Raw genomic sequence first — 24877 nt, 5'->3', positions numbered from 1 at the left:
GTTGGGTAGGATCCCGGACCTGGAGATAAGTCACCTGATTATGGGAGGGGGACTTTAATATGGTCTTGGATCCAAGCTTGGATCATTCCAAGTCCAGAACGGGAAAGAGGCCGGCAGCGGCCAGGGCCTTGTGGGAGTTCATGGTCCAGATGGGGGGAGTGGACCCCTGGAGGTTTACGCGGCCAAGGACGTAGGAGTTTTCCTTTTTCTTCCATGTCCATAAAGTCTATTCGCGAATAGACTTCTTTGTGTTGAGTAGGGTGTTAATCCTGAGGGTGGAGGGGGTAGAATACTCGGCCATTGCGGTCTCGGACCATGCCCCGCACTGGGGTGACCTGCGACTGGGGGCGGAACGGGGTCAGCACCCTTTCTGGCGACTGGTTGTGGGGGCTGCTGGTGGACGAAGAGGTGTGCGGGGCAGATAAGGAGGAGTATTGAGGAATCATGTGGGAGCGAATGACACAGGAGAGGTGACGGTGGCAGTGGTTTGGGAGGCTCTGAAGGCGGTCATCAGGGGAAAGTTAATCTCCATTAGGTCCCATAGAGAGGAGGAGAGGGCGAAGAGGGAGAGACTGGTGGGAGAGATACTCAGGGTAGATAGGAGGTACGCGGAGGTCCCAGAGGGGGGGGGGGGGGGGCTGTTGAACGAGCGCCGGAAATTACAGGCGGAGTTTGACTTGCTGTCCACGGGGAAGGCGGAGGCGCAGCTGAGGAATTCGAAGGGGGCAGTTTATGAGTATGGGGACAAGGCGAGTAGGATGCTGGCGCACCAGCTGCGCAGGAGGGAGGCGGCCAGAGAGATTGGGGGGAGTGCGGGATAGGGAAGGCAACATGGTGCTGAGCCCAGAGAGGGTCAATGAAGTCTTCAGGGAGTTCTACGAAGGTTATACGAGTCCGGAACCCCCCGGGAAGGGATGAGGCGGTTCATGGACTGATTGAGGTTCCCAAGGGTGGAAGCAGAGCTGGTGCAGGGGACTGGGGCGTGGCCCCGATTGGGCTGGAGGAGGTAGTCAGGGGGCTGGCAGGCATGCAGACGGGCAAGGCCCCGGGCCCGGACGGCTTACCCGTAGAATTTAATGAAAAGTTCTCGGAGCTGTTGAGCCCGCTCCTGATGAGAACCTTCAATGAGGCAAAGGAGAAAGGGATCCTCCCTCCGACAATGTCACAGGCATTGATCTCGCTTATCCTGAAGAAGGAGAAGAATCCTCTTCAGTGTGGGTCCTACAGGCCGATATCGCTCCTGAACGTGGATGCCAAGCTGTTGGCAAAAATTCTGGCCACCAGAATAGAGGACTTGGCTCGGGAGTGATTGGGGAGGACCAGACGGGTTTTGTTAAGGGCAGGCAGCTGAACGTGAATGTGAGGAGGCTCCTGAATATTATCATGATGCACTCGGAGGGGGGAAGTGGAGGTGGTGGCTGCGATGGACGCGGAGAAGGCCTTTGACAGGGTGGAGTGGGAATATCTGTGGGAGGTGCTAGGTTTGGATTTGGGGAGGGATTTATAGGGTGGGGTCAAGCTGCTGTATCAGGCCCTTGTAGCGAGTGTCGGAATAAGGTCGGAAATATTTCAGGCTGCACCGGGGGACGAGACAGGGGTGTCCCCTGTCGCCGTTGCTGTTGCCCTGGCAATTGAGCCGTTGGCCATTTCGCTCAGGACTTCGGGGGGATTGGAGGGGACTGGTGCGCAGAGGGGAGGAGCACCGGGTCTCCCTCTATGCGGACGACCTGCTGTTGTATATTTTGGACCCATTAGAGGGGATGGGGGAGGTCATGCGGTTCCTGGGGGACTTCAGGAGGTTCTCGGGGTATAAGTTGAACATGGGGAAGAGTGAGCTGTTCGTGGTCCACGGTAGGGGCCAGGAGGAGAGACTGAGGGAGCTCCGCTCAGGATAGTGGAGAGGAGCTTTCGGTACTTGGGGATACAAGTGGCCAGGAACTGGGGATGCCCTGCAGAGGCTCAACTTAACCCAGCTAGTGGAGCAGATGGAGGGAGAGTTTAAAAGGTGGGATATGCTCCCGCTTTCCTTGGCGGGACGGGTGCAGACTGTGAAGATGACGGTTCTCCCCCAGGATCCTCTTCATATTTCAGTGCCTCCCCATTTTCATCCCCAAGTCCTTCTTTAAGCGGGTGAATCGGATTGTGACGAGATTTGTGTGGGCGAATAAATCCTCACGAGTCAAAAGGGTATTCTTGGAGCGTAGTCGGGGGGTGGGGGGGGGGGGGTGGAGGGACTGACTCTGCCGAACCTCTGCAGTTATTACTGGGCGGCATGTGGCCCATGGTCAGGAAATGGATGATGGAGGAGGGGGCGTGGCGTGGGGGGCGGTTGGAAGGCGGCGTGTGTAGAGGCACCAGTCTAGGGGCACTTGTTACAGCTCCGCTGCCGTTCTTGCCGGCGCGATACACCATTAGTCCGGTGGTGACGGTCGGGGACTGAGGATCTGGGGGCAGTGGAGGAGACACAGGGGAGAGGACGGGCCTCGGTGTGGACCCCCGATACGGAATAAACCACAGATTTGCTCCGGGTAGGTTGAATGGGGTGTACCAAGGCTGGTATAGGGCAGGTATTAGGAGGATGGGGGACCTGTTTATAGACAGGACTTTCCCTAGCATTCAGGCGCTGGAGGAGAGGTTCAGCCCTGCCCCCGGGGAATGCGTTCAGGTACCTCCAGGTTTGGGACTTTCTTAGAATATAGGTGGGGATATTTCCGTGGCTGCCCCCGCGTAGGATCCAGGACAGGGTGGTGTCTGGCATCTGGGTAGGGGGAGGGGAAGGTGTCGGACATATATCAGGAGCTGCAGGAGTGGAGGAAGCCTCAGTGGAGGAGTTGAAGGGCAAGTGGGAGGAGGAGCTGGATGAGGAGCTGGATGAGGGCCTGTGGGCCAACGCCCTGGCAGGGTGAACTCCTCCTCATCATGTGCCAGGCTCGGATTAATCCAGTTTAAGGTGGTGCATCGGGCGCATATAACGGCGACAAGAATGAGTAGGTGTTTTTTGGGGTGGAGGACAGGTGCTCGAGGTGTGCAGGGAGTCCGGCGAATCATGCCCATATGTTTTGGGCAATGCCCAGCGCTTGAAGAATTCTGACAGGGGTTTTGCGAGGGGTGATGTCTAGGATTTTGGACGCTCGGGTGAAGGTGAGTCCAACAGGAGCGATATTTGGGGTGTCGGGAGGATCCGGGAGTGCAGGAAGCGAAAGAGGCCGAGGTACTGGCCTTTGCCTCCCTGGTAGCCCGGAGACGGATCTTGCTAATGTGGAGGGACTCAAAACCCCCCGAGTGTGGAGACCTGGATTAGCGACATGGCAGGGTTCCTCAGCCTGGAACGAATAAAGTTCGCCTTGAGAGGGTCCTTGATGGGGTTCTCCCAGCGGTGGCAACCTTTCCCTTGACTTTCTAGGGGAGCAGTAAGTGTCAGCAGCAGCAGCATCCGTGGGGGGGGGGGGGGGGGGGGGGGGGGGGGGGGGGGGGGGGGGGGGGGGGGGGGGGGGCGTGGGTTCAGGTGGGGGGGTACTGTTGATACAAAATGTGGGGTTGGGCATGGGAGACAAAACCCACCTTGTTTTGTTTAAAAAAACATTCTGTTGTGTAAGTAGTTCTCACTGTAAGCTTTGGGGATATGTTTATTGTTATTTTTTATTACTATCTGTATTTTCTATTTTTTGTTATGTAAAAAACGCTCATTGGAAAAACTTTAAGAAAACACTTTATTTTTTTAAAAAAGGAAGTCTGTCGGACAAAGAATGGAATTCTGCCGGACAAAGCCACTGATATTGGACTTGGGTTCACTGGGGCACTCCACTCGCCATGAATTTATGGAAATAACTTCTTTGATTTTGTGAGAGGAAGGTAAGGAAGTTAACTTTTATTTTTGAAAATGAATGAAACTCTGTGAAAAACGCTGAATGGCAGCGGTATGCACTCTTGTTGATTAGAGTATTTGTTTCCTGGACTGGCTCATTCTGTCCTTCAATGGCCTGTGTGCAATGATCTCTCGTTGGTCATCAAGCAGGTTTCCAGGTTTGCTCGCCCCTCAAGACTCACACATTGCAATACTGACCATCTTTACTGTCACTCTGACAAGAGGTAAGCTTGGATTTCAATTCAACAATTATTCATACAGGCGTGTCTGGCTGACAAGTTAAAAAGCTGTGGTCAAATTGTGTATTTTTGTGACTTCCACCTTTTGCATTCCTGTGGGGAGAAGGGTTGGTGGTATGAATCTGCGCATTGCATCTACCAGGGCGGCATTGTGGTACAATGGTTAGCACTACTGCTTTCACAGCGCCAGGAACCCAGGTTTGATTCTGGCCTTGGGTGACTGTCTGTGTGGAGTTTCCACTTTTTCCCCGTGTCTGAGTGGATTTCCTCCGGGTGCTCTGGTTTCCTCACACAGTCCAAAGATGTGCAGGTTAGGCGGGATTGGCCATGCTAAATTGCCCCTTAGTTTCCAAAAGGTTAAGTGGTGTTATGTCGATAGGGCGGGTGCGTGGGCCCAGACAGGGTGCTCTTTCGGGAGGGTCAGTGCAGACTCAATGGGTTGAATGGCTTTCTTCTGCACTGTAGGGATTCTGTGATCCTGCTAGCCTATCTATGTCCTGTTGCAGTTGACTGGTATAATCTTCACTGCTCGTCACGCCTACAAGATTGGTAACATTGGCAAATTCTGACATTTTGCACCATATTCCAATATCAAAGTCATTTATATATATCAATAAAAGAAGCAGTACTAGCACTGAATCTTGAGGAACACCACTGCCTCAAGTCCCAAAAAATTACCATTATCCGCGAATCATTGTTTTCTATTCTAAAATCAATATTTTATCCAAGCTGACACTACCCCTTCTATTCCATTGAGCCTTAGTTTTGTTAACCAACCTTTTATTTATTTAATATTTTTAAAATTTAGAGTACCCAATTCATTTTTTCCAATTAAAGGGGCAATTTAACGTGGCCAATCCACCGATCCCTTTGGGTTGTGGGGGCGAAAACCCACGCAGACACGGGGAGAATGTGCAAACTCCTCACACGGACAGTGACCAGAGCCAGGATCGAACCTGGGGCCTCAGCGCCGTGAGGCAGAAGTGCTAACCACTGTGTCACCATGCTGCCCCTTTAACCAGTCTTTTATGTAGTGCTTTGTCAAATGCTTTTTTAAAGTCCATAGAGTAATAATAATCATAATAATAATATTTATTATTGTCACAAGTAGGCTTACATATTGAAGTTATTGTGAAAATCCACAATGCCACACCCCCAGCGCCTGTTTGGGTACACAGAGGGAGAATTCAGAATGCCCAATTCACCTAACAGCACATCTTTCGGGACTTGTGGGAGGAAACCGGCCCGCCCGAAGGAAACCCACGCAGACATGGTGAGAACGTGCAGACTCCACACAGACAGTGACCTAAGTGGGAATCAAACCCAGGTGCTGTGAAGCAACAGTGCGAATCACTGTGCTACCATGCCGCATATCCACCCACATTCTCTTCATCAACCTTTTTTTAAAAAAAATATTTTTTATACTCCTCCTTTTTCACATTTTCTCCCCAAATTTACACCCACCAACAATAAACAATAATCAGTAACAAATATGTCAATTCCCATATCAATAACAACGATCCCATCCTTCCACCAAACCCCAACATTAGCCCGCATGTTCACACAAACAATGACAAAAAGGAATTAGGGATCACCCATTGTCTCCATTAACACACACAGCCCCCCCCCCCTGCCCCCAACCCTCCCACCCACCCGCCCCAACTAATGTTCGATGTTATCCAGTTCTTGAAAGTGCATAACGAATAATGCCCATGAATTGTAGAACCCCTCCATCCTTCCCCTCAGTTCAAACTTAACCTTCTCCAAGTGTCAAGAATTCAACAGGTCCCCCCGCCACGCCAGGGGCACAGGGTGGAGAGGTTGTTCTCCAACCTAGCAGGATCCGCCTTCAGGCGATCAACAAGGCGAAGGCTACAACATTTGCCTCCGCTCCCGTTTTCCCGACCATGGCTGGTCCGACACCCCCGAATATGGCCCCCCGGGGGGCCCAGGTCCAGTTTCACGTGCACCACTTTAGAAATTACCCTAAAAACCTCCTTCTAGTAATCCTCTAGCTTTGGACAGGCCCAAAACATATGAACGTGATTAGCGCCCGCCCCTCCCCCCCCCCCCCCCCCCCCCCCCCCCCCCCCCCCCCCCCCCCCCCCCCCCCCCCCCCCCACCCCCCCGGCGACATTCACACACATCTTCTACTCCTTCAAAGAATCGGTTCATCCTCGCCCCTCGCCGAGGTGTGCTCTGTATACCACCTTCAGCTGTATCAGCCCCAACCTTGCGCACGAGGTGGAGGCATTCACTCTCCGGAGCACCTCATACCAGAACTCCTCCCTCCATATCCTCTCCCAACTCTTCCTCCCACTTTGCTTTGATCCCTTCCAGTGGTGCCTTCTCCTCCTCCAAAATAGCTCCGTAAACCGTCAACACTACCCCTTCTCCAGTCCCCCTGTCGTCAGCATCTCCTCCAGCAATGTGGAGGCCGGCTCCACCGGGAAGCTCTGTATCTCTGTTCTGGCAGAATCTCGAACCTGCATGTTGCCTGCCCCAGCCCATACTTCGCTTCCAGCTCCTTCAATCCTGCAAACCGACCCTAGAGAAACAAATCCTTCAGTGTCTTAATCCCCTTCTCCTCCCATTTCGAAAATTTCCATCCCCACTTCCCTGGCTCAAATCTGTGGTTCCCCCAAAATCCCTTGATCCTGTCCCAACCAGAAGTGTTGGCGAAACTGCCTCCAAATTCTCAATGAAGCTATTATGACCGGACTCCCTGAGTATTTCCCCGGGGCTATCGGGAGCGGCGCTGTTGCTAGTACTTTCAATCCGAGCCCCTGCACAAACTTTCCTCCATTCTGACCCACTGGGAATCAACCCCTCTGACCCAGCTCTGCACCTTCTCCACATTAGCTCTGCACCTTCTCCACATTCGACGCCCAGTAGTAATACATCAGGTTCGGAAGACCCAAACCCCCGCCTGCCTTCCCCTCTGTAGCAGCACATTTCTACCTCTGGCCACCTTTTCTCCCGTATGAACGAAGTAATCCTTCCCGCAATCTCTCTGAAAAAAGCCTTTGGCAGGAAATCGGCAGGCATTGAAAAATAAGCAGCAATCGCGGTAACACGTTCATTTTAACCGCCTGTACCGGACCCGCCAGTGACAGAGGGAGACCATCCCACCTTGCCAGATCAGCTTTCACTCTCCCCACCAAACTAGAAATGTTGTACCTGCGGAGCACCCCCCCCCCCCCCGCCCCCCCACTCCCGGGCAACCTGCACCCCGTGTACCTAAAGTGAGTCCCTACCCTACGGAATGGCAGTCCCCCCATCCCTGCCCCCAACCACGGCCGAGACACCACAAAATACTCACTCTTGTCTAGATTTAGTTTGTACCCCGAGAAAGACGCAAACATTCGAAGCAGCTCCAATATTCCCCCTATCGACACACTCGGTTCCGACACGTATAACAGCAAGTCATCGGCATATAAGGACACCCTATGCTCTATCCCCCCCCGCACTATTCCTTTTCATACCCCCGAACCTCTTAATGTGATGGCCAACGGCTCAATCGCGAGTGCAAACAGCAGGGGGGACATAGAACATCCCTGCCTAGCCCCACGGTGGAGAGAAAAGTATCTCGAGCTGATGGCGTTTGCGCAGACACTCGCGCTCGGCTCCTTATACAATAGCTTTACCCAGTTCACAAATCTTGGTCCAATCCCAAACCGCTCCAGAACTGCCATCAGGTACCCCCATTCTACCTGGTCAAACGCCTTCTCAGCGTCCAGTGCCACAACCACCTCTGTTTCCTTCCCCTCCGCCGGTGCCACAACGACGTTCAATACCCTTCTAACATTTGAAAAGAGCTGTCCCCCCTCTCACAAACCCCGTCTGATCTTCATCTATCACCTTCGGGAGGCAATCCTCCAGCCTACCCGCCAGTACCTTCGCCAATACTTTTACGTCCACATTCAGAAGTGATATGGGCCTATACGACCCACACTCTGTCAGATCCTTATCTTTTTTTAGCAGCAGGGAAATCGATGCCGGCCCCAAAGTTTGTGGCAACACCCCCTTCCCTATCGCCTCTTCAAACTTCCCCACCATCATTGAATCATTGAATTTTTTATAATATTCCACCGGAAACCCATCCGGCCCTGCCACCTTCCCCGACTGCATCCTCCCAATCGCATCCTTTATCTCCTGCTCCACTATCGCTCCTTCTAATGTAGCCCTGTCCCCCTCCCCTAACCTCGGGTACTCCAACCCATCTAGAAATTCCTGCATCTCCCGGTCTCCCCCAGGTGGCTCTGACCTGTACAAGCTCTCACAAAATTCCTCAAAGACCTTGTTAATCAGATCCAGAGCCACCACCAACTTCCCTGCCCTATCCCTCACCTGAACAATTTCCCTTACCGCTGCCTCCCTCCGGAGTTTACATACCTTATCCTTATCTCTTATCTCTATCCTTATCTATATGGAGCCTTATCTCCATGTTCGTAAACTACACCCCTTGCTCATCTCAGTTGGCGCACCGCCTTCCTGGTAGATAGTCGGTCAAAGCTCGCCTGTAGTTCCTTCCTCTTTTCCAACTCCGCTGGGTCCCCATCTTCTGCATAACTCTTCATCAACCTTTTCTGTTACTTCATCAAAAAGATCAATTATATTAGTCCTTGGGGGGGAATTATATGATCTTGGGGGCAGCACGGTAGCATTGTGGATAGCACAATAGCGTCACAGCTCCAGGGTCCCAGGTTCGATTCCGGCTTGGGTCACTGTCTGTGCGGAGTCTGCACATCCTCCCCGTGTCTGCGTGGGTTTCCTCCGGGTGCTCCGGTTTCCTCCCACAGTCCAAAGATGTGCAGGTTAGGTGGATTGGCCATGATAAATTGCCCTTACTGTCCACAATTGCCCTTAGTGTTGGGTGGGGTTACTGGGTTATAGGGATAGGGTGGAGGTGTTGACCTTGGGTAGGGTGCTCTTTCCAAGAGCCGGTGCAGACTCGATGGGCCGAATGGCCTCCTTCTGCACTGTAAATTCTATGTAAATTCTATGATAGTCAAACATGATCTGCATTTTACAAGCCTATGCTGGCTTTCCTTAATGAGCTCAAATCTCGGCACGTGCCTGTTCTATTTTTTTCTCGGATTATTGTCTCTGTATAGAACCTTACTCACCACTGGTATTAAACTGACCATTTCTCAGGGCTGGAGAAGATTACAGAGATAAGGAGGGATGCGTTTGTGGAATTATCTATCCCAGAGGACTGTGGAATCTCAGTTGATGAATATATTCGAGACTGGAACTGTTGGTTTTTGACCAATAAGAAAATCAAAGGATATGGGGACAGGATGGGGAAGTGGAATGAATGCAAAAGGTCAGCCATGATCTTACTGAATGATGGAGCAGGTTTGAGACGTACTCCAGCTCCTATTTCTTATGGAAGCATTTGAAACAAGAGGTTATTAAATGTCATTATCAGTCTGAATTAGAAAATCAATAGAACAAATATTACTTGGCTACAGAATGTTTAACTTAACTTACTTAGATATATAGATTTGGCAAATAGCACAGCACTTTGCTTTCTTTTTATGATACTAAGCATCGGCCCAAGCTCGGGAGTGAAAATAAAAAAAGGTTTTGTCTCTGGAAATGCACCTCTATCTCAGTAAACCCAGGGGACCTGCAATGCCACTCAATCACCGTCTATCAGCAGATCATTGTGGTAATTCTTGGCAACACTGCGCTTTCTGAACATGCTACAAATCAGCAGCTTGACCCCCAAAGAACAAAGAACAAAGAAAATTACAGCACAGGAACAGGCCCTTCGGCCCTCCCAGCCTGCACCGATCCAGATCCTTTATCTAAACCTGTCACCTATTTTCCAAGGATCTACTTTCCTCTGTTCCCGCCCGTTCATATATCTGTCTAGATGCATCTTAAATGATGCTATCGTGCCTGCCTCTACTACCTCCGCTGGCAAAGTGTTCCAGGCACCCACCACCCTCTGCGTAAAGAACTTTCCATGCACATCTCCCTTAAACTTTCCCCCTCTCACCTTGAAATTGTGACCCCCTTGTAATTGACACCCCCACTCTTGGAAAAAGCTTGTTGCTATCCATCCTGTCCATACCTCTCATAATTTTGTAGACCTCAATCAGGTCTCCTCTCAACCTCTGTCTTTCCAACGAAAACAATCCTAATCTACTCAACCTTTCTTCATAGCTAGCACTCTCCATACCAGGCAACATCCTGGTGAACCTCCTCTGCACCCTCTCTAAAGCATCCACATCCTTCTGGTAATGTGGCAACCAGAACTGCACGCAATATTCCAAATGTGGCCTAACCAAAGTCCTATACAACTGTAACATGACCTGTCGACTCTTGTACTCAAAACCCCGTCCTTCTTGACCACTCTATCGACCTGTGTTGTCACCTTCAGGGTACAATGGACCTGAACTCCCAGATCTCTCTGTACATCAATTTTCCCCAGGACTCTTCCATTGACCGTATAGTCCGCTCTTGAATTGGATCTTCCAAAATGCATCACCTCGCATTTGCCTGGATTGAACTCCATCTGCCATTTCTCTGCCCAACTCTCCAATCTATCTATATTTTGATGTATTCTCTGACAGTCCCCCTTGCTATCAGCAACTCCACCAATCTCAGTATCATCTGCAAACTTGCTAATCAGACCACCTATACCTTCGTCCAGATCATTTATGTATATCACAAACAACAGTGGTCCGAGCACGGATCCCTGTGGAACACCACTAGTCACCCTTCTCCATTTTGAGACACTCCCTTCCACCACTACTCTCTGGCTCCTGTTGTCCAGCCAGTTCTTTACCCATCTAGCTAGTACATCCTGAACCCCATGCGACTTCACTTTTTCCATCAACCTATCATGGGAAACTTTATCAAACGCCTTACTGAAGTCCATGTATATGACACCTACAGCCCTTCCCTCATCAATTAACATTGTCACTTCCTCAAAGAATTCTATTAGGTTTGTAAGACATGACCTTCCCTGCACAAAACCATGCTGCCTATCACTGATAAGTCTATTTTCTTCCAAATGTGAATAGATCCTATCCCTCAGTATCTTCTCCAACAGTTTGCCTACCACTGATGTCAAGATCACAGGTCTATAATTCCCTGGATTATTCCCTGCAAAGATATCTGTTAAGGCCCCAGTTATTTTGTCCCTCGCTTCCCTCAGTAACCTGGGACAGATCCCATCCGGACCTGGGGACTTGTCCACCTTAATGCCTTTTAGAATACCCAAAACTTCCCCCTTCCTTATGCCGACTTGACCTAGAGTATTTAAACATCCATCCCTAACCTCAACATCCGTCATGTCCCTCTCCTTGGTGAATACCGATGCAAAGTACTCATTAAGAATCTCACCCATTTCCTCTGACTCCACGCATAAATTCCCTCTTTTGTCTTTGAGTGGGCCAATTCTTTCTCTAGTTACCCTCTTGCTCCTTTTATACGAATAAAAGGCTTTGGGATTTTCCTTAACCCTGTTAGCCAAAGATATTTCATGACCCCTTTTAGCCCTCTTTATTGCGTGTTTGAGATTTGTCCTACTTTCCCGATATTCCTCCAAAGCTTCATCAGTTTTAAGTCGCCTAGATCTTATGTATGTTTCCTTTTTCATCTTAGCTAGTCTCACAATTCCACCATCACCCATGGTTCCCTAATCTTGCCATTTCTATCCCTCATTTTCACAGGGACATGTCTGTCCTGCACATCAACCTTTCCTTAAAAGACTCCCACATTTCAAATGTGGATTTACCCTTAAACAGCTGCTCCCAATCCACATTCCCTAGCTCCTGCCGAATTTTGTTATACTTGGCCTTTCACCAATTTAGCACTCTTCCTTTAGGACCACTCTCGTCTTTGTCCATGAGTATTCTAAAACTTACGGAATTATGATCGCTATTCCCAAAGTAATCACTGACTGAAACTTCAACCACCTGGCCGGGATCATTCCCCAATACCAGGTCCAGTATGGCCCCTTCCCGAGTTGGACTATTTACATACTGCTCTAAAAAATCTCCTGGATGCTCCTTAACAATTCTGCTCCATCTACACCTCCAACACTACATGAGTCCCATTCAATGTTGGGGAAGTTAAAATCTCCCATCACAATCACCCTATTGCTCCTACATTTTTCTATAATCTGTCTACATATTTGTACCCCTACTTCACGCTCGCTTTTGGGAGGCCTGTAGTAAAGTCCCAACAATGTTACTGCACCCTTCCTATTTCTTAGCTCTACCCATATTGCCTCAGTGCTCGAATCCTCCATAGTGCCCTCCTTAATCACAGCTGTGATATCATCTCTGACCAGTAATGCAACTCCTCCACCCCTTTTACCTCCCTCTCTATCCCTTCTGAAGCATCTATACCCTGGGATATTTAGTTGCCAATCTTGCCCTCCCCTCAACCAAGTCTCAGTAATAGCAATAACATCATATTCCCAGGTACTAATTCAAGCCCTAAGTTCATCTGCCTTACCTGCTACACTTCTCGCATTAAAACAAATGCACCTCAGACCACCTGTCCCTTTGCGTTCATCATCTCTTCCCTGTCTACTCTTTCCCTTAATCACAATGAGTTTATTATCTAGTATCTTACTGGCTTTAGTTGCTGCTTCTTTACTGACCTCTAACTTCCTAATCTGGTTCCCATCCCCCTGCCACATTAGTTTAAAACCTCCCCAACAGTGTTAGAAAAAGCACCCCTCAGACATTGGTTCCAGTCCTGCCCAGGTGTAGACCATCCGATTTGTAATGGTCCCACTGCCCCAGAACCGGTTCCAATGTCCCAAAAATCTGAACCCCTCCCTCCTGCACCATCTCTCAAGCCACGTATTAATTCTGACTATTCTTGAATTTCTACTCTGACTGTCTCGTGGCAATGGTAGCAATCCTGAGATTACTACCTTTGAGGTCCTACTTTTTAACTTATCTCCTAACTCCCTAAATTCCGATTGTAGGACCTCATCCCGTTTTTTACCTATATCGTTGGTGCCTATATGCTCCACGACAACTGGCTGTTCGCCCTCCCCCTTCAGTATGTCCTGCAGCCGATCTGAGACATCCCTGAACCGTGCACCCGGGAGGCAACATATCATTCGGGAATTTTGTGTTCAACCACAGGAATGCCTGTCCTCTTCCCTTACGATTGAATCCCCAATGACTATAGCCCTGCCAGTCTTTTTCCTGCCTTTCTGTGCAGTAGAGCCAGCCACGATGCCACGAGCCTGGCTACTACTGCCTTCCCCTGGTGAGTCATCTCCCCCAACAGTATCCAAAACGGTATACCTGTTTTGGAGGGAGATGACCGCAGGGGACACCTGCACTGCCTTCCTGCTCTTTCTCTGCCTTTTGGTCACCCATTCCCTGTCTCCCTCACCAATCCTAATCTGCGGTGTGACCAACTCACTGAACGTGCTATCCACGACTTCCTCAGCATCGCGGACGCTCCAAAGTGGGTCCATCTGCAGCTCCAGAGCCGTCATGCGGTCTAACAGGAGCTGCAACTGGATACATTTCCCGCACATGAAGGAGTCAGGGGCATCGGCCGCTTCCCTGAACTCCCACATTGAGCACGAGGAGCATAACACGGGTCTGGGATCTCCTGCCATTTTTACACTTTACCTTCACTGATTACAAATATAATATCAAATAATGAATAAGTGAAAGGAATAAAGATTTTATTTACCAATCACAATGCTTACCAACACACAAAGAGTTTAATTTCTCCCAGCTACTGCTAATTGGAGCACTTTCCTTACCAGCCGATCAGGTCACTGCTTTGCTGTGATGTCACTCTTCAAATTTATCCCCAAAGACCCTGTGGCTGCTGTTTAAGCAGCGAAGCAGCTAATTTAAATACTCACCGCTCGACTCTGTAGCTCCGCCCCCGCCAACAGCTGAATCCGCGAAGCAGCTAGTTTAAATACTCACCGCTCGACTCTGTAGCTCCGCCCACTCCAACAGCTGAATTCCCGCCGAAAAGTCTCGAATCCGCGAAGCTCGAATCCCCATCTGCCAGCTTTGACATTGCCAGCATCCTCTGTTGTATCCCTGCAAATGATGACCACAGCTGCCTCTTTGGGGACAGCTGGCCTCTTATTTGTCGGGCATCACTGGTGTTTCTCGTTCCCTCTCCCTGTTGGGAAGATTGTAAGGATAACAACAATGTGGATTAACTGTGAGTTCATTATACAGTTCCAGCAACAGTATGCTCCACAGTTTCTCTCTTATCAAACCTGTTCCAACACCACATTCATCAACTCACCGGCTATGCTAAAACGCTGTTAATCACAAAATTATTCAAGTCAGTTTCACACCTACAGCCATTGACAGTTATATTTATGCCACCAACATTTTCTATCCAGGAACATTTATTATGAGATATTAAATCGACATCTTCACTCCCAAATGGATGTAAAAGATCCTACGGCAATTTTCAAAGCAGAGTAAGGGACTTCTTTCGGGTGGCCTGATTCATATTCATCCCTCGATCAATCATCTCTAGTCATGTCTCATTAGTGTTCATGGGATATTGCTGTGCATAAGCTGGTAGATGGGGCCATTTCATCCAAAGGTCCTCCAAACTGAAGTGTCACGTGTAGGATTTGCACCTATGATATCCTCGATCAGAAATGATTTGTGCTATCACCTGAGCCGCAGCTGACACTACAAGCCCGTCCCTTTCCTGGTGTGGTATCACATTCTACCACATTGAGGTGAAGCTCTCATTAAGGAATGATGTCTTACAACACCAGGTTAAAGTCCAACAGGTTTGTTTGGAAGCTCTAACTTTCGGAGCGTAGCTCCTTCCTGTTGGCCTTTAACCTGGTGTTGTAAGACTTCTTACTATGCCCACCCCAGTCCAGCGGCAGCATCTCCACATTAAGGAATGATGGACTATGGGGTAAATTTTCCACTTCACTACAAGGACATTAATCTGGCAGAGTGGATCAAGGCAGCAACAACAGTTGGGCAATGGGTGAAAAGCAGACGTTCCCCACCAAACAGCTCCGACCAGCCAAAAGTTAAAATCGGACACAAAAGCCTCTAGGGTGTGTTGACTTGAATCACTAAGATTGTGACAAGGGGGTTGATAATCTGGGAGTAGACACAGTTTCCTGTCATTGGTTGAGTTCCCAAACCAGATGGCAATGAAAGGAAACAAAATTAATTGGGCAACTTGTTTCAATGTGCAAAAATATATGAGACAAATTGGCTGTGTAGGTGGTTAAACAAGAGCTTATACAGGCTTTCATAAGAAAAGTAGATATATTTCTGTAGTCTCAAGGGATCAATTTAACTTAGTACATTACTGGAGGATGTATATCGGACGGACAAGTTAAATGAACAAAAGGGCTTCTGCTCAAATTGTCGAAAGACCTGTGATCTTTTGAGTCAGACGTGAGAGTGATCTCCATTAAACCAGAGCTGACAATAGTAATGTTATTGCACGCTCTATTAAGAGAAGAAAAATAATACAAAAAGATGCTGAACGCTGATCAGTGTCTGGATCAGGGTAACAGCAAGCAGCATTGCTATATGAATTGCCAACAATCATTACAAGGTTATTAGTGGTTGCTATCAGTAACAAGGATACATACATTCTCAAATTTATCTTTATACCCTTGTGGATCAAATAATGCAAGAGACATTTGTGCTAGTAACAAGATACTGGGACAGTTATTCTGTTTAGCCATATGTAGGAGTTTGCAACTAAACTTATTTGACTGGAAAATAAATATTTATTAAATTAGTGAAAGCACAGAATATAGGAATAGGGGTGGGTCATGCAGCCCCTTGATATTAATTCCGCCATCCAATTAGATCATTCTTGATCGAGATACTATACTCACCTCCCCAACTTTTAATCTTTTAATACCTTTGCCTAACAATCTTAACAATTAGTGGTCTTGTGATGCAGTGGGTAGCATCCTGCCTCTGAGCCAGAGGTGCCAGATTCAAGACTTACTCCACGACTTGAAGTCCAAGGATGGTAGATTCATAACCCAGCCAAGCAGGTATCAACTTGTAATCCTTCTAACATACACCAGTAGCATGTAGTAAGAGTGGACGGCATGATAGCACAGTGGTTAGCACAGGTGCTTCACAGCTCCAAGGTCCCAGATTTGATTCCCGCTTGGGTCGCGTGGAGTCTGCCCATGTTTGCGTGGGTTTCCTCTGGGTGTTCCAGTTTCCTCCCACAGTCCAAAGATTTGCAGGTTAGGTGGATTGGCCATGCTAAATTGCCCTTAGTGTCCAAAAAGATTAGGTTGGGTTACGGGAATAGGGTGAAAGTGTGGGCTTGGGTAGGGTGCTCTTTACAAGGCCAGGTGCAGACTTGATGGGCCAATGTTTTGATGAAGCCATCTTCCGACCCACGGATGACGAATTTGATTTTCTCCATTTGGAGAAATACCGATAGGTCGGACAACCAGTCTGCAGCTTTAGGTGGTGCTGCTGACCGCCAGCCGAGCAGGATTCTACGGCGGACGATCAGGGAGGCAAAGGGAAGGGCTTCCGGCCTCCTCCCCATGAAGAGATCTGGCTGATCTGATACCCCGAAGACCGCCACTTTCGGGCACGGCTCCACCCTCATCCCCACCACTTTGGACATTGCCTCGAAGAAGGCTGCCCAGAGTCCAGCAAGTCAGGGGCAAGACCAGAACATGTGGCCGTGGTTGGCAGGGCCTTCTTGGCACCGTGCGCATCTATCCTCCACCTCCGGGAAGAACCTACTCATTCGGGTTCTTGTTAAGTCGGCTCTATGTACCACTTTTAGTTGCGTAAGGCTGAGTCTTACGCACATGGAGGCGGAGTTGACCTTATACAGTGCTCCGCTCCAGACTCCCCACCATATTTCGAACCCCAAGTTTTCCTTCCATTACCTCCTTGTCGCGTCCAGTTCGGTGTCGGAATTATATCCTTTCTTAATATGGAGATGCCGGTGCTGGACTGGGGTGCTCCTTCATCAGGCAAAGGTACAGCTCTCTGAAAGCTTGTGATTTCAAATAAACCTGTTGGACTTTAACCTGGTGTTCTGAGATTTCTTTCGGTATCCTTTCTTAAGTAAGGAGACTAAAACTGTACACAGTACTCCAGATGTGGGCTCACCAACGCCCTGTACAACTGTGGCAAAACACCCCCACTTGTATATTCCATTTGCCTTGCAACAAATAACAACATTGTCTTCCTAATTACTTACTGTATCTGCATACTAATCTTTTGCGATTCATGTACCAAGACACCCAGATCTCTCTGTAGCTCAGAGTTCTGCAATCTCTCTCCATTTCAATAGTATGCTGCTTTTCTATTCTTCCTCCCAAAGTGGACAAGTTCAACTTTCCCCACATAATACTCCATCTGCTAGTTTTCGTGCCCATTCACTGTTGATATACCTTTGCAGACTGCTGGCGTCCCTAAAGCTTATGGGTGACCTTACTGAGGTATTTAAGATAATTATCAGATTTCAATAGGGTCGCGTTAGTGTGCTATCGATCATGCAGCGAGTCTGAGCTGCTCTGGCAACATGCATGTTTTCATACATGTTGTAGTCAGGAGCTATGGATAGTGATGGTAGGGGCTCCAACCTTCCATCGCATGGCTGACTGGGAATGACATGTCATGTGTTTGGGAAGGATTTATGAATGGGGTGGGACTCAGGGCAGCACAGTAGCATTGTGGATAGCACAATTGCTTCACAGCTCTGGGGTCCCAGATTCGATTCCGGCTTGGGTCACTGTCTGTGCGGAGCCTGCACATCCTCCCCGTGTGTGCGTGGGTTTCCTCCGGGTGCTCCGGTTTCGCCCCACAGTCCAAAGATGCGCAGGTTAGGTGGATAGGCCATGATAAATTGCCCTTAGTGTCCAAAATTGCCCTTAGTGTTGGGTGGGGTTACTGGGTTATGGAGATAGGGCGGAGGTGTTGGGTGCTCTTTCCAAGAGCTGGTGCAGACTCGATGGGCCAAATGGCCTCCTTCTGCACTGTAAATTCTATGATAATCTATGACTCAAACCCAGAGCTTGCTTCTCAGAGATAGGGAAATTACCCACAGGACCCCAAGACCTCCAGGGGAGATATAGAGGGAGACTGTTTAGGTGGATGGAGCCAGGAGGAGCATAATGTTAAAATTGGAATGAAGACATTCAGGGGTGATGACAGGAAGCACTCCCACACAGAAAGGGCAGTGGCGATCTGGAACTATCTATTCTTAAAGGTCAAGACTGGAGATCAGTTGAAAATGTGAAAACCAAGAACTGAGCTGAATTGGTTTCAAAAGTCTCAGTAACCTCAACGTCCGGACAGTTAGGGGGAGATTTAATAGAGGTGTTTGAAATCACAAAGGACTTTGATAAGAGTAAATCAGGAGAAACCGGTGCCAGTGACAGAAGGGTCAGTAGCCATGGGCACAGAATTATGGTCATTAACAAAAATGACCAGAGGTGAGATGAAAGGTTCTTTTGCAGCTAATTATTGGGATGCATTGACTGGTGGGGGATGGAAGCAGGTCCCATGGTAACCCGCAAAAGGAAATTACATAAATACTTGAAGAGGAAAATGCAGGGGTGCAGAGAGAAGACTAAATCAATAGTTCCCCCAACAAGTATCATAGGCCAAATGACCTCTTCTTGTTGTGCTGTGTCATTCTATATTTCAAGTTGAATTGAACCCACGACCCTGCAGCAATACAACTGTTGACTAATCCAACTCAATTACACTCTAATCCCATTTACAAAGCAGGATGTGGAGGAAGGGACATGTCCCCCAATGCACGGAGGCGACAGGCCGAATGGCATCCATCTGGGCCTTAAATTTTCCTGTTTCTCTCACACAAAGTTTGAATGGTGCAACAAATTTGCATTTCAGGGAAATTCCAATTGTTTACCCCCCCCCCCCCAAAAAAAAGCATAAGACTTGTTTTTATTTTCCCCCTCTCCATCATCATCTTTTATTTATCCCTTTTTAAAATATTTAATTTCTTGCAACAACCAGTTACAAAGCTCTGTGTACGGAGTAGAGCTGGAGCTCTGATGTTATTGATCATTATTAAATATACATTCTGTTCAGATAAAAATAGGCTGAAGAAAGTGATTAGCTGGTAAGTTCATTTGACACTGATCCCTGCTCCGTGTTCAAGGAGCCGTGATGACGCTGAAATTTGAATTCTGCAAACGCCTGGCAAATTGAAGTGTATATAAAGAGCAGCTCAGATCAGAGCTGTGCGCTGCATTTGCTCTCTTCACCTCCTGATTCGCCTTTGCAAAGGGGAGAAGACCTACAGAACAGGTGAGTTGTATCAGCCTCCTCTCAATCTTCCTCCAGGTCTTCCCAAGGTGGAATCAAGGCTTCCAGACCATCCAACCCACCAAGCAAGCAACCAGCCACCCATAAGAAAAGCCCTGCTTGGGTCTTCGGAGCTTCTTCAGCTGTGGACTGTCTATTTAACTGTGGACACTTGGGGTGGGGGTGGGGAAGCTTTTTGCAAGTTGGCGGCTGCTACCATTGGGAGTTTAAACGTTGACCACCCATCCTCCAGAGAAAGTCGGCGCTGAGAGGCACTCCTTCGACATCCTTCCTGCTCGCCCATCCCGAGAAAAGGGGGACAAACAAGGCTCCATTGGCCAAGAAACGGCGCATGCAAGTGGAGGAGATACGATGCTGCTGTAATCTCACTCCTATGTATAAAAATAACGGGACACTTGATCAGGAGGTGTAGACAGGAGTTAAGCAAAGGTTATTGTGCCGCTAGGGAATGCACAGGAGCCACCAGAGAGTGACTGACCCTTTTCATTGTTATTTTCCAGTATCACCATGTCTATGAGCACCGTACTCAACCCTGGTGACATCGACAAAGCCCTGGCTGACTGCGCTGGTGAAGTATTTCATTATTTTCTTAAGCAGTAGCTTGGCTGACACCAGTGGGCTGTTCCAATGTTTCATTGTTGGGGTCAGATGTGTTGTTCTGAGAAATTTAAAGCAGTTTTATATAATAATAATAATCACCTTTTATTGTCACAAGTATGAAGTTACTGTGAAAAGCCCCTAGTCGCCACATTCCAGCGCCTGTTCGGGTAAGCTGGTACGTGAATGGTACAGACAAGGATATTAATAATACAGAAAAGGATATTAATGATACCGACAAGGGACACTTCCCATGCAGGGATCCTCATTCCCAAACTGCAACCCGCCTCCCCATGCACATGGCTATTCCTAACCTTTAGAAAACTGGAGGCGAAATGAATCCAGGTCTGAGGAAGTTAAAGGGGATGGACCATTGGCAAAACGTTAACGGATTCATTAGTCGGCGGGAATGAGCCTGATTGTGTGAGGTTGAGGGGAGGGGTGAGGTAGATCCCATTCAAATATTACCTCGGGTGGTGAGGTTTTTTTTTCTTGTTTAGCAAGGGGGGGGCGGTTTCATTGTACAGGAGGTTCTTTGATCATCTCTTTCTCTTGCAATGTTTCTCTCTCCTCTTCCACCCTCCCCATCGCAGGGACATTCAATCACAAGAAATTCTTCGCACTCAGCGGCCTGAGCAAGAAAACAGATGCCGAAATCGCAACAGTTTTCAACATCCTCGACCAGGATCGGAGTGGGTTCATTGAAGTGGATGAACTGAAGTAGGAACCCACTTTTACTTTGCTGCACAGTGTCTATTGATAGATTGCATGTTGAATACTCATTGCTGATCTCATCATATCTGTGCACCTGGTATTATAAATATATATAGTAATGGATGCCTTGCCCCGGGTCTTGACACTGCTATCAGAATATTGGAATGCCTTGGAGCAGAGAGGCGAATGACACCCCTTTCTGAAAATTTATGGCTTTATCTTTGCTCTGATAAATTACGCCCCTCCCCCCAACCCAGTCTTCATTCTTTAGTATATTTATTACTGAAAAAGAGGTGCCCTCATCAGATTTGTTTTTTGTTTTCTCTCCTCCTAAACTACTTTCTTTAAAAAAAATGTTTAGAGTACCCAATTCATTTTTTCCAATTAAGAGGCAATTTAGCGTGGCCAATCCACCTACCCTGCACATCTTTGGGTCGTGGGGGTGAGACCCACGCAGACACTGGGAGAATGTGCCAACTCCACACGGGCAGTGACCCAGAATCGAACCTGGGACCTCGGCGCTGTGAGGCAGAAGTGCTAACCACTGCGCCACTGTGCTGCCCGCAACTACTTTCTAACATTAATGCATATTGACAATAGGAGAGAGAACATAACAGAGGTGCCCCCCCACCCCGCTTGTTGGGGACCTGACACACTTTGCCCCAGAACCCCTGAATATATTAGGTTAACAACAGTCTATCAATATTAGATTTAAACTCAACAATTTATGGAATTAACATAAACTGCTGTTTGCAGAAGAGAGTTCCAAACTTTTACCACCCTTCTTGTGTGGGAGTGTTTCCAGCCTCAGTCTTAATTTATAGACTAGGCCCAATTCAATAAAGCAGGATTTTCCGGTCTTCCAGTGTTTCTCGGCCCGTGCCGTTTCCTGGCGGTGGGATTCTATCGTCCTGGTGGCTGGCAGTGGGATTTCCTATTATAACCACCCCATGCCGCTGCGAAACCCATTGGTGGGGCTGTGCTGCCGACGGGAACATTGAATCACAACAACCGGAGAATTTTCGTTTCTCTCGCTCTCAACCTTATTTGTTCCAGTTAATAGTTTGAAAGCTTCAATCAGACCAGATATGTAAAACCCCTGTATATGTAATCTCTAAATTTGGGGAATTAGTTGGTCACAAGTCAATACCACTTCCAGAAATGAAAATGAGAATTGAAACCCAAATGATCGTTCATCATCTCTTACCTGCTGCAGGGCGGTGGGAGACTGTGCAGCAAGTTATACTGCTGGCTGCACCCAAAAGTTCCGTCTGGGACAATGTAGAATTGCCCAGTGTGCCTAAACTCGCGCACAGGCCCAATGAGATCGATAAAGCTGGTAAAAAGTGAGCTGTAATGGAGACTATCTGAGAATTCTTTCAACTCAGAAGGATATATTCTTTAAAAATCAGTTCACACTAGTATTTGGTCATTCAGAGGCTAATTGCTATTAAGAATATGTGAGGTCAATTGTAAATATATACTCTATTGCTGGGCATAATCTCCTGTTGATTGGATAGGATTGGTTGTCTTTTGTTTGGTAATATTTTAAGCACTGTGTGTGACAAAATGACACTCAAACGTGATTGATACATCTCAATTTCTCTACATAGCTAGCAGATGTCCTGTGGCATTGCTCACAATGGGGATATATTATTAATAAGGTTGCAAGAAATGTGCACAATACAAAGGACTTTGCATGGATTCTAAGTGAACAGATGTATGAATATTTAAAACACTAATTTTGAATGCCACCTTGATTGAGGCCTATCTAATATCATATTTCTAATCAATGTGCAACAATATGATGCTTGCATCGATGTAGCACATCAATCTCAGGGTACACATGGATTACTTTTCATATGGAGTCACTGTTGTAGATTATTTACTTGGTTGCTTTTCTTGCTTTTAGACTCTTCCTGCAGAATTTTTCTGCCACTGCAAGGGCACTGAATGATGCTGAGACCAAGGAATTCCTTGATGCTGGAGATAGTGACCATGATGGCAAGATCGGAGTTGACGGTGGGTTCTGCACTTTGACAAAACTTACTTTTCTGCAGAATGTTAGTCATGAGCAAAGATAATGTTGAGTGGTCTATAATAGTGTGGAGTAGTAAGTTCACTTCTACTTTATCATAGCTTTTGTGAATCTATTTCTTTTCCACCTTTGTAATCTTCCTGCCCTGAAGCCACTGACATTTGTTCTATGGCCTGTATCTCAGTACTCTTTGGCTGCCAACTAGACATTTGAGTGTTAATAACAGAAGAATATAAGAAATAGGAACAAAAGTACACCATTCAGCCCCTCGAGCCTGCTCTATGGATTGACAATCACAAAGATGCATAACTCTCTGAGTAAAGAAATGTGTCCTTATCTCAGTCCTAAAATCTCAACCCCTTATCCTGAGGCTGTGTCCCCATGTTTCTAGATTTCCCAGCTAGAGAAGATCTATCAATATCTACCTTGTCAAGCCCCTTCAGAATCTTGCATTCTTCAAAATTGATGCTTTGCTTGAGCATGTAGAAAAATATTGATTCTATCCTTCCTGCACTTGCCAGTAAAGATCACCAAATAGGGTTGAGCACAGGAGCCCAAGCTGACTATGTATCTGCTCCCTATCCTGGAAAATGAGGGGCAAGGGGAGAAGGGGGTGGGGAGAGGGGGGAGAGCCTGAGTGACATTATAATGCCACTGATGAACCTCCCCACCCTTAATTGAGCTAAGGTAAAACTCAACTCAGACCAGCAGTCAAATCTGGGTGAACCCAACACGACACCAGGAAATGAATGTGGAGTGCAATCAGAGGACATAAAACAACAAGTGAAAAGGCAATGTTTCATATTAAGCTGATGTTTTGGAACAAAGGCAAACTTTGTACATGTAAAGTTATTTTGAAAATGTCACTTTAGTATTCAAAAGCATTCATTCTGAAACTCTTTGTTTATGTTTCAGAATTCAAGTGCATGGTCAAAGCATAAAGGAGTGAAAACAGAAGGCCATTCTCTCAATGCTGAGCCATTCAGACATCTTTACTATCATCACACATAGCAAGCACGTTTTTATTTATACATTTTGATACAGTTGAATGACATGAATAAATGTCTAAATGTAGTTTCCTTTGTTGGAACTTTTTAACAGAGCATTTTCTGTGCAGTCTAATTGATATTTATTGTTTGATATACTAATTGTGGAAAGAGCCTCAAATCGCCAAATTCCCAAATTAATAAAGATCACTATTGAAAGTAATTTCTTTGACTCGTTTACTTGAGTCCTTTGGATGGATTAGAATGCTGTGTCTCCTTTTACTGTCACATTTGGTAAGATATGGAAGCATAATTTAAATTTTAAAAAGCATATGCTCCCAATGGTTTGAATGATGAGAAGTTGAAATAAAGTAATTAATTTTTAATCGCCATGGTTACTGTAACACGATGTAAACAGAAATATTCACTGACGACTAGCATGGGGGCCAGCCCAGTGCATTTAATGTGTCTTTCTCCGTCCTGATTTATTGTACATTCCAAAGACTGCAATAAGATCGAACCTTCATTAGACATTGCGATCAATAAGTGGTTAGTGCTTCCAAAAATAAGGGTGGGGAAGGGTATGAGTTTGAAAGTTCCCCACCCCCCTTCCTATAACTTTCAGGTCCTATGTTCAAACACATTAGCAAGTTAAATTAGACTGATATATAACTTGGAGACGGTGATACTGAATCTGATTAACTATTGCTCACCATGTTTGCGAAAGCTTTCTTGCCTCCGTCATACCCTAGTGCTGATCCAATTGGCATTCTGACAGTTTAGTTTCTTCCCTCAACTTTTGCCAGCATTAGTAAATGAAGGTTCGATGTCTAATTGGCAATGTTCCCAAGAATCACCTCTGGTTCATGTTAACCCCTGAAAGAGACTCAAGAATTTAGTGACCTGTCCCAGACTTTTGCCAACTCTGTGCAAAGTACTGAGGTTCAGTTGACTCCACGCCCTTCTCTCCATATACTGAGGTTTTTGATTTTTTTTTTCACTCTCTGGCACATAATATAGAATATTCTCTGGTATTTAGGAAAAAAACAAGATGCAGATAGTAAGTGAGGCACGATCAATTTGGCTGGAGACGAAGTTGAATTCAAACTGAGGCTTTATTAGTATCTGAAGTG

The 24877-nt window shown here is 47.2% G+C and overlaps 1 protein-coding gene across 1 annotated transcript; it reads left to right on the top strand.

The window, feature by feature from the left end:
- The first annotated feature begins 19237 nt into the window (after positions 1 to 19237).
- LOC140394341 (parvalbumin beta-like) lies at positions 19238 to 23967 on the top strand. Its single transcript, XM_072481540.1, has 5 exons — positions 19238 to 19391; positions 19910 to 19977; positions 20600 to 20726; positions 22633 to 22742; positions 23674 to 23967. Exons 2-5 carry the CDS (start codon positions 19917 to 19919, stop codon positions 23697 to 23699), a joined length of 324 nt encoding a protein of 107 aa, XP_072337641.1. The 5' UTR covers positions 19238 to 19391; positions 19910 to 19916; the 3' UTR covers positions 23700 to 23967.
- The last annotated feature ends 910 nt before the right edge of the window (positions 23968 to 24877 follow it).

Source organism: Scyliorhinus torazame, chromosome 17 (genome assembly GCF_047496885.1).
Source record: "Scyliorhinus torazame isolate Kashiwa2021f chromosome 17, sScyTor2.1, whole genome shotgun sequence".
NCBI classification, from domain to species: domain Eukaryota; kingdom Metazoa; phylum Chordata; class Chondrichthyes; order Carcharhiniformes; family Scyliorhinidae; genus Scyliorhinus; species Scyliorhinus torazame.
This window is presented reverse-complemented; position numbering and strand designations above follow the sequence as displayed.